This window comes from Natrix helvetica (assembly GCF_964273705.1).
Source record: "Natrix helvetica genome assembly, chromosome: 2".
NCBI lineage: Eukaryota > Metazoa > Chordata > Lepidosauria > Squamata > Natricidae > Natrix > Natrix helvetica.
The window spans coordinates 121,505,205-121,519,991 of NC_138552.1; the positions used below are offsets into that span (position 1 = coordinate 121,505,205).

Genomic DNA, 14,787 nt, shown 5'->3' on the forward strand with positions numbered 1-14,787 from the left:
ACCATATTACTAACTTAATGGTAGTGATTCACTTAACAATTGTGGCAATGAAAGTAGTAAAATGGGACAAAACTCACTTAATGTTTCACTTAGCAACAGCAATTTTGGATTTAATTGTGATTGTAAGTTGGGGACTACCTGTAATAGTCTTCAACAGCAAGATGTTATAGAAAACCATGTTTCCCCGTAGCTAACCAAATACAGTTATTCTGAAAGTTCATAATCTTTTCCTCTTTGAACTTCTATTGCAACTACCTCTTTAATTTTTCTGAGGATACGTCATTCCTCTGTCTGAGAGTCTTGATATTATCTTGTGCAGAACTAGTTATATCCTTGTCAGTCATGGAAACTGGGAGTTCATTTTAGTGTTCTGTCTTGGTGAAACTGCCTCAAGTGCTTCTTATGTCAGTCATTTTGGAAGAAGGCGAGTACAAAACAAGGATTAAAACTCTATGAATACAGATAATAGGATGTGAAGTTACTAGAAAACTGACTTTAAAAAAATAGAACGCAGGAAATTAGTTTCTGATAAATGTGTGTGCTTATATGTGTATATGCATGAAATAATTTTATATATTTAAATGGACGTAGAAATACAGAAAGTTAGATAGAAATTATCTTTAGGTATGTTAAATATTTCAATCTCTGCTATTGTAAACAGAGAAAAAAATAGTTTTTTAGAATAACAGATTAAAAACCCCATGAATGAATGAATTTAAATTGCATATTTTGGAACATTATTTACAAGATACTTCTCAGAATTTGTAATAATACTTATTAGCAGAGACAAATTAATACTTGCTTTAAGTCAGTGTTTCTCAAAGTTGGCAATTTTAAAATATGTGGACTTCCAATTCCCAGAATTCCCCAACCAGCATGATGAACTGGAGAAGTTCCGAGTTTCTGGTGAATTGAATCATAGGGAAAAAAATGCCATGCACAGGAAAGAAATCATATTTAGAATCCTTATGTCTTCAAAGAAATAATTAGTAAAATACAAAGAACAAGGAATGATTAAAGTTGCTTACAGAAGCTACCGTAATGTTTATATAAACAAACACACATTATGACTTCTACAACATAGTTGTAGCATTGTCCAACCCAAAGTTTTCCTGTGGTAGTTTGTTATAATTACTCTAACCCCTTCCATAACCATGCAATTACAAATATTTCAGAGAAAAGTCTGGCTCATTGCCACGTGTTATATTTATTTTCTAAGAAGTATGTTGGTTCCTGTGAGGCCCAGAGGGTTATGTGGAATTAAAATGGCAGATTGCTGGAGGCCAGCTCTTAAGGCTGAATGATCTGGTTGCTCCTAAATGAGAAGTTATAGTTATAGTTTATTTAATTTATAGACCGCCCCCTCTCCCCGTAGGGGAGACAACTGGGTGTAGCTTCCAAAAGAATTGTGTGGACCTTGTAAATAAAATTGTTGCTTTATTTAATTAAAGAGTCATGTGTTTCTATATGTTGGAAACATCTCTTTTGAATGCTTTACTCAGCCTTAGTCATAGCTTTATAGTGAAGATGATTTCTTGCACATTTTGCTTTTGAATAAGGATTATTAATATATTTGTAATTTACTATGTTTTGATATTGATTGTAACCAGAAGTGCCTTTCTCCAGTTGAGAATTATTGGCCAATTTTACTTGCCAGTATTACTGATGCAGTTTTTTTTCATACTATTACTATACAAGTATTAATTTGATTATGATTTGATTATTGTAAAATTTTCTATAAGACACTGATCCTTTAAAATCACTTAGAGTATAAAACCAGCTGATTATTGGTCTGTACAGTAATTGAAGGTGAAGTAGTTTATATTTCTGGTAAAAATTGCTGAGCAATTAATGGCTGCTCGATAGTAGTTTCCAAATGAAATTGTGCAATTTACAGGATGTGTTACCTCCAACACAATATATAAAAATCTGTCTGAGCTCTCAGCTATCTTTTAAAGACTAATCAAACTAAACAGTAAAATTAAAGGGAATAAATGTGTAAAGTATAGACCAGAAGAAAAAAATATTGGAATCTCACCATAGTTTACTCACTTATATCATTTTTTAAAACTGGATTGCTGAATAAGCCACAATTAGCCAGGTACTCAAAAAACCCTAAGTTGTGAAGTTTATAAATCAAAATAAATTGCATAGATATATCACTACAGGTAGTCCTCAACTTATAACAATTCATTTAGTGACAATTTGAAGTTGCAACAGCACTGGAAAAAGTTATTTATGACTATTTTTTTACACTTAAGACCTTTGCGGCATTCTCATTCATCACATAATCAAAATTCAGGCACTTGGCAATTGGCATGTATTTGATGGTTGCAGTGTTTTGCAACACTCTGGCAAGCAAAGTTGATAGGGAAGCCAGATTCATTTCTCAACTGTGTTACTGACTTAACAATTGCAGTGATCCACTTAATCACTGTGGCAAGAAAGGTCATAAAATGGGCAAAGCTTACTTAACAAAACTCATTTAACTTAGCAACAAAAATTTTGGAGTCAATTGTGGTCATAAGTTGAGAACTACCTGTATAGCAAGGTTCATATTTAAGCTAAAAGTAAATGAACAGTATCTTATATTGTGAACTTAGTGCATTAATTTTTCTCTATTATTACTAGCTAAAACAATTTAAAAATATCATAAGTTATCTACTTAGAAAGATGCATCTATGTGTCTTTCTTATGCAGTAGTCCCCAACCTTTGTGGTTTGGCGGCCTGGTTGGGGGGGGAGGGGAACTGGATAGCATGAGTGGCAGGACAGCATACGCATGCACAGCTCCAGTTGTGTGAGTAGCAGTGGGGCAGGCATTTCTGGGCGGCCCATCGCTCACACAAATTGATTTGCATGCGTGCACGCTCCGGCCAGCCACTCACACGGCCAAATTATGAATAGGCCATGGCACAGTAGTGAGCCATGGCCCAGAGGTTGAGGATCCCTCTTCTAAGGTACAATAGAATTCCAGTTTTTTGCTGCAATTAACTAACATCCCAAAAATGTATCTGAAAATCTCATAATATTCTGTCCAAAGGCTATGCAAATATTTTCTCATTCACAGTAGGAATTTTTTCAACTGTCACCAAAATTTTGGAGATAATAATATATCACTTAGAACTTGTTAATTCCATGTGATAGTTGAAAGTTATATTTAATACTTCATAATTCAAATAAACAAGATTTTACCAAGGTTCAGTTGGTAAACAATCACCATAAACTATTTCTTTTCACTTTTACATAGTAGAATTTATTATACAGTTCCAGTCTTTTCAATAGTGAATTACCTTTGAATAAAATGTTAAATTGGCAATGATTTTAATATTGAAACTGGTAACTTAAGAAAGAAAACAATTTATTGGATAATAAGGAAAGCTATTAGCACTTTATTATGACACCTCCTTTTCCTAAGATATTGAATAATAAAGATTTTCTTTTAAATCCACATAGATGAAATATTTTTCTAATTTGATAATATAAATTTCATAAAACAACAGCTTACAGATTAAAAATAGTGTTTAAAATTCACAACTTTTAAATTCAATTTAACTATATTTGTAGAAAAAATAAGAATATTTATAGCTTAAACATTCTATTTTCTAACTCTGTCAACACCATTTATATAGTAGATTCAATGTCTAGTACTCTTGCTTTTAATGCTTGGGATCAAACCTTGAGTATCAGAAACTTGAGTTTCAGAAAATCTCTGTCTTCTAGTTGATGAAGTTTTCATTTTTATTGAATTTTGAATACTGGTTGAAATAAAATAATATACTATAGGGTCAAAACAACAGTTTGAAACAGCAATACACAGAGTGATTGGATACATAACTCTAACAGCAGTAACAATTGAACAATTAACCCATGCTTGGGTTCTCATGAGGGCCTAAAATAGTAGGGTGATGTTATAAGGAACAAAACAGAAAAATGATCAGTAAGTGAACAAGTATCATTCGTAGAATTTTTTTTAAACTTAATTTATTCCTGGTCAGTGTAAATGGCTTATTCTCCCAGTAGATGGAGACATCATCCAGGCATGGGATATGACTCCGTCAGGATCCAATAGGACTGGGTCTACAAGTATTAAAGACATGACCACGAGGCTCTTCCCCAGAAATAGACTCAGTCGATCCTTTGATAAGCTGTGTCTCCCTATTTCTCCTTGCTAAAATTCCTATTTCTCTTCTAAACTTCTCCAAAATTGGCTTTCTCCTCTCAAATTAATTTCTATCAGGCTCCTCTGAGCCTATTTGAACACAACAGCCTTTACGAGGCTTGTTCACCTCAGGCTTTGCTGCCTCAGCAGCTCACAGCCCTTTCGGCTAGCCTATGAGGCTTGTCCTCAGGCCTTATCGTGCCGATCGCTGCTGCCGCGCCGCCCAAGGGAAACTGCCTTTGAAGTGCCGTTCTCCATGGGCCGCCGCCAGAGAGTCCAGCGCTCCAACCGCGCCGCTCAGGAGGCCTCCTTTCACCGCGCCGGACACGTGGAACGCCCAGCCAGCAGCCACTTCCCTTGCTTCCTCAATGCAATCTCCGGCTTCATATTTCAGCAACTACGACCCAAATGGCTCGCCATTTCAGGCATTTCTTAGGGCCCTGTCTACCACAGACGGCAGTTAATTTGGGCGTGAAAATCAATGGCGGCCATTTTGTTTGAGCGGGAAGGCCTTCCTCCACAACTAACAGTGAGTAAAATGGCGACCAACGAGGCTTTGGTTCCTCAGGGGGAGGATTCAACCAATGCAATGGTCCCTTCTGCTCCAGCCACAATGAAACCTAGAAGCAAAAAGAGGCCCCATTCTAAGCATCCTGCTCCAATGCCAGCTAAGGCTCCTAGGCCTGCCCCCCCCCCTCAGGAGCTTCAGGAGGCCTCTATTCCTATAGCAACTCCTGACAAGGCCTGTGATCCTGTTCCTCGAAAGGCCTCTGCCAAAACCAATCATTGCTTTATTCAATCGCCAGCTCCTAGAGCTCCTGTTCCTTCAAATTTTAACCCCTTGGAGGATCTTTCCACTGATACAGATGGGGATGCTTCCCCCCCCCCCCGGCTTCTCCTTTAAATCCAGAGGATGGGATCGGCTTCTAGGGGGAATCTGATTCTGAAGGGGATGGCAGCGTTACCCCAGACATTGATGTGGGTTCACCTGCTCCAAAGGCTGTCACCATCAACCCCGATGATATGGCTGACATCATAGCAGCTGCCATTGAACGAGGCATTGCTGCAGGCCAGCAACACCGGGGCCCTGCTTCTGCTACTCCTCATAGTACCTCCTCTAACAGGTCCAAGAGGGGGCGTTCTAACCAGGCCCAAGGGGTTTCTTCTGCAGGCACCTCTCAGCCTTCTGCTGTGGATACTGAGGAACAGGCCACTCGTGATTCTGACCTGTCAGAGGATGAGGACTTGACTCCTGCCCCTTCTGCCTTGTTGAGCCTGTTCAAACCCGCAATGTTTCATTCTCTCTTATTTAAAGCCAAGATGGTCTCTGGTATTCCAGCTTCTAAACCATCTACCTCCTTGGAGGCGGACAAATCTGACACTACTGATCCCCTATTCTCACGTCCTCGAATCGAAAACGACATTGTTCCCTCTCCGAAACTGTTTCTAGAGGTGATTCAAAACCAGTGGGGTTCCCCGGGGGCAGGGCCCCTCCCCTCTACTCTGGACAAACAGTTGTATAATGTCAGCCCAGAGCTTTCTAAACTTTTGGAGGTTCCTTCCATTGATCTCCCAGTGGTGTCCTTGTCATCTCCTAACACGGCCACCAATGCCCCTGAGGATGCCCTCCGCCCTGAGGATAAACGCTTCAAGCAGTTGCTGGTAAAGGGTCACCAGTTGGCTGGGCAGTCAAGGCCGCCGCTTCCTTTTTCAATAGGGCTGCCCTTCGATGGTTGAAGCAAATGCAGGACAGGATCCCTCCTGGGGACTCTCGCGCCCACCATGACATGAACAAACTTAAAGCGGCAATGGAGTATGCAGCTGATGCTTCCTTGGATGCGGCACGTTTCTCTTCCAGGTCCATGGCTTCTTCCATCGCCACGAGACGCCGCCTTTGGCTGAAACAGTGGCAGGTGGAGGCCAGAGCGAAGTGGTGCTTGGCATCGGCACCATTCTCACCTGGTCTGCTCTTCAGTCCTCCTCTGGAGCCGCTCTTGGTGGAATCCAAAGACAAGCGCAAGGTGCTTCCTGCCACAAATCGCAAGTCTGATCCTAAACCTTCTCCATTCTTCCGCAGGTCATCCTTTCGCGGAATAGACGGGAGATTTGTTTACTCCCGTCCTCAGCGCCAGGCTCCCCCAAGACAAGGCCAGCAGTTCCAGGACAGGTCCAACCGGAACTCCCCAAGATTCTCCTATAGAAAACCCTTCAAGGGCGGATCAAACCGCACTTTCCGAAAACAGAAGTGAAGGTCTGGACGACCTCCCAATTGGGGGCCGCCTGTCTGCCTTAGCGGATCGCTGGGATGACATCACCAGCAACTCTTGGATCAGGCATACTGTCCGTTTTGGCCTGGCTCTGGAATTTCTTTCCAGCCCCCCGCCGACTTTCGTACCTTGTCCCGTCTCCGGGGACATTACCAAAAGGCATCTGGTTGAATTAGCCATCAGACACCTCCTCCAAATTCAGGCCATCGAGGAGGTTCCCCATGACCAGCAAGGCCGGGGTTTTTATTCTCGTCTCTTTATAGTGCCTAAGTCTTCGGCGGGGTTGGAGTGCTATTCACGACCTCAAATTTCTAAACAAATTTATAATTTATAGGAGGTTTAAAATGCATTCGCTGTTGTCCATTCTGGAGAGCATTCGTCCCAATGATCTTCTCTCCTCTATTGATCTTACAGAGGCATACCTCCATATCCCCATTTTTCCAGATCACAGGAAATTCCTCTGGTTTTCTTATAATGGGAATCACTTCCAATACTGAGCCCTTCCATTTGGCTTATCATCGGCCCCGAGGGTCTTTACTAAGATTTTAGCTGCTCTGGCGGCCCATCTCAGATCTATGCCGGTTAGAATTCTCTGTTATCTTGATGATATTTTGTTACTGTCCAGGTCCTCACATCAGGTGCTCTAAGACGTCCGGATCACCCTCCAGACCTTAGCAGACCATGGCTTTCTGATCAACTTGAAGAAGAGTCATCTGCAGCCCACGACCCGTCTCACGCATCTCGCTACAGTGATAGACACCTCTTTGGAACAGGTATTTTTGTCCCCATCCATCCGCGACCAGCAGGCGGAACGCTCATCCAACTATCTCAACTCCTGGGCAAGATGGTGTCCGCATTCTACATCGTACTGTGGGCCAGATTCCACAGTCGCCAGCTTCAATGGCTCCTTCTCCCGTACCAAAAGGCAAGCTGCAGTTGCTCCTCTCACAGAATTCTCCTGACTCCGGAGGTAAGGCGATCTCTTCTCTGGTGGCTCTCCTGCAGTTACACTGGGCTCCCTGTTTCGCGAACCCCCATACATCACGCTAACGACAGATGCAAGTCTACAGGGTTGGGGAGCTCACATCCTAACTCAAACGGCCCAAGGACTCTGGTCTCGCTCCGACCAGAAGAACAGTATCAACTGGTTGGAGCTCAAGGCCGTGTTCCTTGCCCTGCTCCGGTTCAAATCTCTTGTGGCCAATGCGCACATGCTCGTCCTTACGGACAATACCACCACCAAAGTGCACACAAGCTGGCAGGGGGGAACAAAATCCTGGTGTCTGATGACTCTGTCTTACCAACTAATGTCTTGGGTGGAGGCCCACCTGTTGTTTTTTCGGTCCAAACACATAACGGGGATCCACAACGTACAGGCAGATCTACTCAGCCACACTCACATAGATCCGGCAGAGTGGAGCTTACATCACGGAGTATTCCAGCAACTGGCGGTCAGGTTCGGCCCCCCGGTCCTCGACCTCTTTGCCTCTCAGGACAACGCTCAGTTGCCAAGGTACTTCACCTGCTTCGCGTCCCCGGGAGCAGACGGAGTGGATGCCCTAAGGTCCGACTGGCCTCCAGGCCTTCTGTATGCCTTTCCACCCACCCCATTCCTTCAGAGGGTAATCCGAAAGATGATAGTGGAAAGGGCGGAACTAATCTTAATTGCTCCTCGTTGGCCTCGCAGACCCTGGTTTGCTGACCTCGTGAATCTCTCAGTGGCTCCTCCATGGCAACTGCCCCAATTCCCTTCACTACTTCTGCAAGGGTGCCAGCATCCAGACCTTCTGTGGCTATGCCTCACCGCTTGGAGATTGAACGGGAAGCTTTAAGAACTGCAAACTCTCAGCGGAAGTAATCCGAACTATTCAATCTTTCAGGCGCCCTTCCACTAACTGCATTTATGACGCCACTTGGACTCAATTCTCTCTCTGGTGTCAATCAAAGGGCATTGTTCCTCTCGAGGCATCTGTTCCACAAATTCTCCAATTCCTGCAACAGGGTCTGGACCCGGGACTGTCTCCAAACACTTTCCGCCGCCAGGTCACAGCCCTCTCATCAGTCCTCTCTCTGACTGCGGCTCAGCCTCTCTCTCATGAACCTCTGATTCTGCTTTTCTTGAGGGGTGCCACGAATATCAAGCCACCGACGATTCACAGATTCCCTACCTGGGATGTTTCTAAAGTCCTGGAGTCCCTGACCCAGTCTCCATTTGAGCCTTTGCATTCTGTGTCTATGTATGTCTTAACATTAAAAGTGTTTTTTCTTGTAGCCATTACATCGGCGCGGCACGTTTCTGAGTTGGCAGCCTTATCCACCAGGCAAGACCTATGCATCTTTCACCCGGACAGGGTAGTTCTCCGGTTTGATCCGACCTTTGTCCCCAAGGTAAATTCTGTTTTCCACAGATCCCAGGACATCGTGCTCCCAGATTTCTGCCCTCAACCATCACACGAGCTGGAACGTAAGTGGCATTACCTTGATGTGCGTCGCGCTTTACGCATTTATATTAAGCAAACTGCTTCTTTCAGACGATCTGAGGCTCTTTTCATCAAGTTCCAACCTGGAAGTAAAAAGGGATCTAAGGCCTCATCTTTGGACATTGGTCGCTGGGTAAGAGCAGCCATTTCCTGGGCTTATTCCACTCTCTCTGCCAGTTCCACCACATATCACGGCACATTCCACACGCAGCGCGGCAACGTCTGCGGCCTGGGCTACTCAGGCTCCACTGGAGGACATTTGCTGAGCGGCTACATGGAGTTCCATTACTCCATTCATCCGTCACTACAAGCTGGACAGATACGCTCCGCTGATGCTTCCTTCGGACCGTGCGTGCTGCAGCGAGTGGTGGCCACTTAATCTTATCTATTTATTTCCCTCCCGATGGGACTATTGGGCTTTGGTATGTCCCATGCCTTGGTGATGTCTCCACCTACTGGGAGAATGGGCGTTGGTTCTTACCTGATACACCCTTTCTCCAAATGGTGGAGATATCAACCAGCCCCACCCATTTTAGGGGTTTACTATCTTACCTTCCTTTCTAATGTGTACCTTTCCTGTCTATTCTGTTTCTTGGGGAGAGATAGTACATATCATTTCAGATTGCTTACACAGCGGTCTACAAGTCACTCCATCTATTTCTGGGGAAGAGCCTCGTGGGCGTGTCTTTAATACTTGTAGACCCAGTCCTATTGGATCCTGACAGAGTCATATCCCATGCCTGGATGATGTCTCCACCATTTGGAGAAAGAGCGTATCAGGTAAGAACCAATGCCCATTTAATGTCCTTATAACTATTGCATGTCACATTCAGTATGAGAGGAGTAAAAAAGCCTACTGTTTCAATGAAAATAATAATTCTTGAAATGTAGGTTTTCCAAGTTTTTTCAGAAAAGTGTTCAAAACATGTATTGTGTGTCCATCCTTCAGTACTAACATGAGCATTGGTGGATTGAAAGAAACTTGCTGGTATGCTTCCTGTTGTCACAATTATCCAAATTATAATGCAGATGATCTTTGCATTTCTTTTTGTTCTGATTGTCTTTGACCAAAATGGATATACAATTGCTAAAAAATGGTCAACACTTTTGTTTTGTTAAAAACAAAATGCTCCCATACATGTTTGTATAAAACTGTGTGACAGAAATCTTGCATAGTACATCTCCAAATGGCCAGTCTTTCGATGCAAAAGAGTAAATTCTGAATGTAATGTAAACACAAAAAGGAGATCTGATATTGCTAAATTAAGCATGTAAGTTGTAGTTTCATTTCTGATTTTTAGTGTGCACGTAAAGATGTAAATAGCAACACAGTTTGATATTAAACCAAGGACAAATACCATACTAAACACACAGCCATATAAAGTATATTTAAAGGAGTCTTGAACAGTACAGTTGGAATTTGCTACCATAATGACAATTATTTATTTACAAAATTCCTCAGTAAGTCTGTACCTTTGTTATAGCTGTAGTAAATCCTCAGATGGTTTATAAATCTAGTCTTTCCCTTCACTTGGGTCCACATTATTGAAATTTTCATAGTTCATTAAGCCAGTTCTACTTATCAATATGTCATTCCTTTCTTCCAAAAATGTTAGTTGTCCATGTTCACAAATCTAGACAGTAGTAAATTTCAGAAATAAGGAACATTGTCCTTCAAATTAATTAAAATTCAAAATATAATTTATTCAAATGTTGAGATTGCTCCTTCTCATTCACTGGAAAAAATATTGGAAATAAAAAAAATATTACAAATAAATCCTTTGTAAACTTAAATTAAGTAACTTTGAAACTCCTAGGAAAATAGACGTCCAGGTTTCATCACTGTGTTGCAGTTTTCAATCTTGTCGTTGAACTATACGATGGAATAAAATTCCGAAGCATGTCCTTTCTTGCTGAATTTCAGCTCCTTCCTCAGATGCTACTCTGCTATTATGTGTTTCCGTCTTCAGAGAAGATTAAACAAAAAGTCCTACCCATGCTTACTCAACTTACATGATAACATCACAGGAAGAAGGGGCTGAGCTACAAAAGGTTTCAGTTTTCAATTCTGCTTTAAGGTGTTGAAAAGATTTTAGTCCCAAATATTTGTATTGGAAAGTATGCAACTCAGTATGATAATAAAAAAAAATTAACTCTCTTGAAATCTTTGCTAGACTGAATTTATTTTAGAGACTTAAACTTTATTAGTCTTAAACATACAGTCAGGTCCAGAAATATTGGGACATCGACACAATTCTAACATCTTTGGCTCTATACACCACCACAATGGAGTTGGAATGAAACAAACACAATGTGCTTTAACTGCAGACTGTCAGCTTTAATTTGAGGGTATGTACATCCAATGTTTATTGATCATACATTGGATGGAAAGGACTCTTGTTAGATTTTAAGTGTTTTATAAATTTGTCTTTGATCATAAATACTCTAGATATGTGTTCTAACCCCCCTCTTCGTACACTAAAGCACTCCAAGACAAGAATACTGCTAGACAATTTATTCACAGTAAATTAACACACTGACTAGATCTTGGCAGCAATCCAGACTTCCAAGATAAGACACAGGCACGAGAACGCTTGTCCAGTGTTGGTAGATAAGTTGAACTCTGCAACCAGCCTCCAGGAAAGTTCCTCCTTAAATACTATCTTGAGGGGAGCCTAATTACAACCACCTGGCTCCAATTATCTTCTGTATCTGCGTAGTTGTTCTCTGCGTCTATCAGCCCGCCGTTGCCGAGCATCCAAAACCAACTCCCTTGTCTCCCCACTGCTCCAAGGCATGACATCAGGAGCACACTCCCTTTGGCTTTCACCACTGCTCCATGCCTCAGGCGCCTCCTGGTGGCCATCTAGCCTCTCTGATCCCTGCTCGGAGTCGGAACCCTGTCCACAGATATGTATGTATGTACTACTTTAAAATCCATTTATGAAACGTACAGCCAGGCACCACTTAGTGGTGGTATTGTGCTATATCTCACTTAGAAGAATTGATATGGCATTTTCTGTAAACATGCTATTATCTTTTAAAACTTCTGAGGAAATGTGTAAATGAATTCCTAAAAAAATAATGCACATTTATCTTTAGGTAATAGTAGATGGGGGTTTTCCACCAGAAAAGTAACATCTTTGTATAGATACTGTTTTACCTGGGTGCCGCTTTTTATTATTTCTTTATTATATTAATAAAATTCTAGACAAAAGATAAAGCAGTTTGCCTACTTTGAGAACTACAGCATTTCTGAAAAGGTTCTGTATGTGTCATGCTCTGTCACTATTTTGGTAGTTTTGATTATTCAACTAGTTGTCGTTTATCACAAAAGTTGACCTATAGAAAATAAAGAAACTTGCACTATTACTTAACATAAATGAATTTCTGTGTTCAGAGTTGGAAAGAATAGTGTAAATTGGTTGTACATTTTAAGTACTTTAATATACTCATTTCACTCTCTACATAATTTCTCATATTTGATTCTTAACAATAGAATAAATTATTTGCAAAATTATCAACAGAATAAATAGTTTAATTTTGGGAGCCTCCATAGTACAATGACTTAAGCTAGAAATAATAAAAGCTACTTTGATTGTTTTTCAATCAGATGTTGATAATCGAGGTAAACAAGTGCAGCATTCTATGAGCCTCAAGGTTATTTCATTCCATTTCAGCTATAATTTTTGTTCCTTACCAACTTTTAGAGAATATTTCATCACCCCCGAGCATGCTTAGTTCTTACCAACATTTTGAAAAAGTTTATATCACAGATTGCTTTTTTGATAACATTGTGCAATATTGTTATTCTAATGTATGATATTTGGGAATTGTTTTACTACTTATTTCTTGGCCATTTTCCTTTATATGGCCTTATCTTCGTTCCAGGGTTAAATAAGAAGTATTCCTTTGAATCATACCTACATAGTACTTGAATAAGGGACATGTAGGAAGTTTCAGGACTTGGATGCTATTGTGGTACTCTGCCCTTTTTTCATTAGCAACTAGAATTGGTAGTGCAAGATTTAGAAGGCCTGTCTATATAATATTATAAACTTATAGAAATGAACCTTATTGGGACTCAGTATAGCACGTTTTTACATGGTATTATTAATGTGGAAATCAAGCTTATTTGTGACACAAATTAAAATAAAGCAACATAGTCTTACAAAGTCTTACAAATTTGTGTATGCTTATATCTCATTGATTTCTTTATATATTTCATAATTTGTGATTTACAAATATAATTATTTAAATAACTTAACATGCAGCTTTCTGTATGCATATATACTTCATATATAAGTATTATGGTTGCTAAATTCCTTGCTGTTAAAAGCTATATTGACAAATGTTTGAAACATATATGAAAGTTAGCTTCCATTCTGAGTAAATGGCACTTCTAAGTTAGACTATTGTGTTATGAGTAAGAAGAATTTAAATAAGAAACGTAATTATTGTTTGGTGTCTTTTATAGAATTCACCATTATTTGAACTGATAAAGCAGTCCAAAGACCGAGAGGGGCAGGCTGAGGAGCCCGAACCTGCCAACTATTTTACTCAGCCTCTTCAACATAACCACAGTGCTGCAGATTTGTAAGTAAGATGGTCCTCAAAGGAAATATTTTCCACTTTCATACAGAGCTACCCTCTATGGGAATCCAGATTAAAAGATTGCTGATAGGTGGTTGTGTAGCATCTGCTTGAACATAATGCAGCAGGAAACGGAAGCTTGCTACCTATTTGGGTAACTGTTACCATTGTTAAGTGGTACTTTCTCTTAAGAATTTCCCTAATATTCACTCAGAATTTGCTTTCCTGTAATCATAAGCTTCAGTACTTGCTGATTTTGTCAAAATCATGAAACTAGTGCTCTGCTGTTGCATTGCAATCTTTCCTCTTTGGGGGGCAGGCAGACATCGTTATAATGCAGAAAAGAGTGAGCAGGTTTTTTCATAATGCAAGGCTGTTTTTGTTGATCTGCTTCCCCCTATAGCCTGCAGTTTAAATCCATGATTCCATATCTTGCACTTTGCAACATCCTTGACCATCCTTTTATCTATTTTTATTCTGTATATTACTGTCTTTGAGACATAATGGCATCTAAGGAGGTTTACAGCAAATGCAAGTTTAACTTGAATTAAAATGTAAGTAGAGAAATGTAAGTACAGGAAAGAGATCCTGTATGATGTTTTGTCTGCAATTTTTCTAGCTCTGTGAGCTGTGTCTTATTAGTAACAGTCATTGAGAGATGGATTGGAAAGCAATTAATGGAGAAGGAGGTAGCCCACCTTATACCCAGTCGTTTTGAAAATTAGGCTTGTGATCTAGAATATTATTACCCTTTGTGTTCTGTATCTCTGTATCCTTTTTTAAAGGTACCTCTCTCCCATGAAGTCCCCTAAGAAAAAAGTTTCTTCCACTTTTGTATATTCTTCTCCGGAGTCGCAGGCTGTGGGGCTAAATCAATCTCAGAAACCTCATAAATCTATTTCTTTGTCATATTTCTATAAAAAAGGTAGGTGGATTTTAAAAACGATTTTTCAACATTATCTGTTGTTGAATCTAGACTGGGATGTCCAATCCTGGCAACTTTAAGACTAGTGGACCTTAACTCTCAGACTTCTAGGAGTTGAGATCCAAAGTTGCCAGGTTGGACACCCCTGATCTAGAGTAAATCATGAAGGTAGCAGGTGAGGGGGCAGGTGAGCCAACTGCACAGGGAAGTCTCCTGTGCCAGTCTTTTTTGCCTGGCAAAAGCTACTTCTGGCTGGAGGGAAGGACTGGAGATGGAACAGATATTTAAGGCATGTTTCGGTTCTAAGTTAATGCATTGCCTCCCTTTACCACTAACTTTTTTGCAATTTAAAAATAGTCCT

At 40.7% G+C, this 14,787-nt stretch overlaps 2 protein-coding genes across 5 annotated transcripts in view; one reads left to right on the top strand and one right to left on the bottom strand.

Annotated features, from left to right (window-relative positions):
* Positions 1-14,787, top strand: part of RB1 (RB transcriptional corepressor 1) — an 80,531-nt gene that overhangs the window by 50,609 nt on the left and 15,135 nt on the right. For all 4 annotated transcript variants that reach the window (XM_081942188.1, XM_081942189.1, XM_081942190.1 and 1 more), the window contains exons 18-19: positions 13,386-13,504; positions 14,287-14,426. In XM_081942188.1, coding sequence (XP_081798314.1) covers positions 13,386-13,504; positions 14,287-14,426 — 259 coding nt within the window. The remainder of the gene's footprint in view (positions 1-13,385; positions 13,505-14,286; positions 14,427-14,787) is intronic.
* Positions 3,624-10,824, bottom strand: LPAR6 (lysophosphatidic acid receptor 6; the record flags this gene model as incomplete). Its single annotated transcript, XM_081942192.1, is given in 7 exon segments — positions 3,624-3,671; positions 3,673-3,891; positions 3,895-3,931; positions 3,933-4,012; positions 9,697-10,020; positions 10,022-10,134; positions 10,137-10,824. Coding segments are annotated over 7 exon segments (1,023 nt in total). The 5' UTR covers positions 10,339-10,824.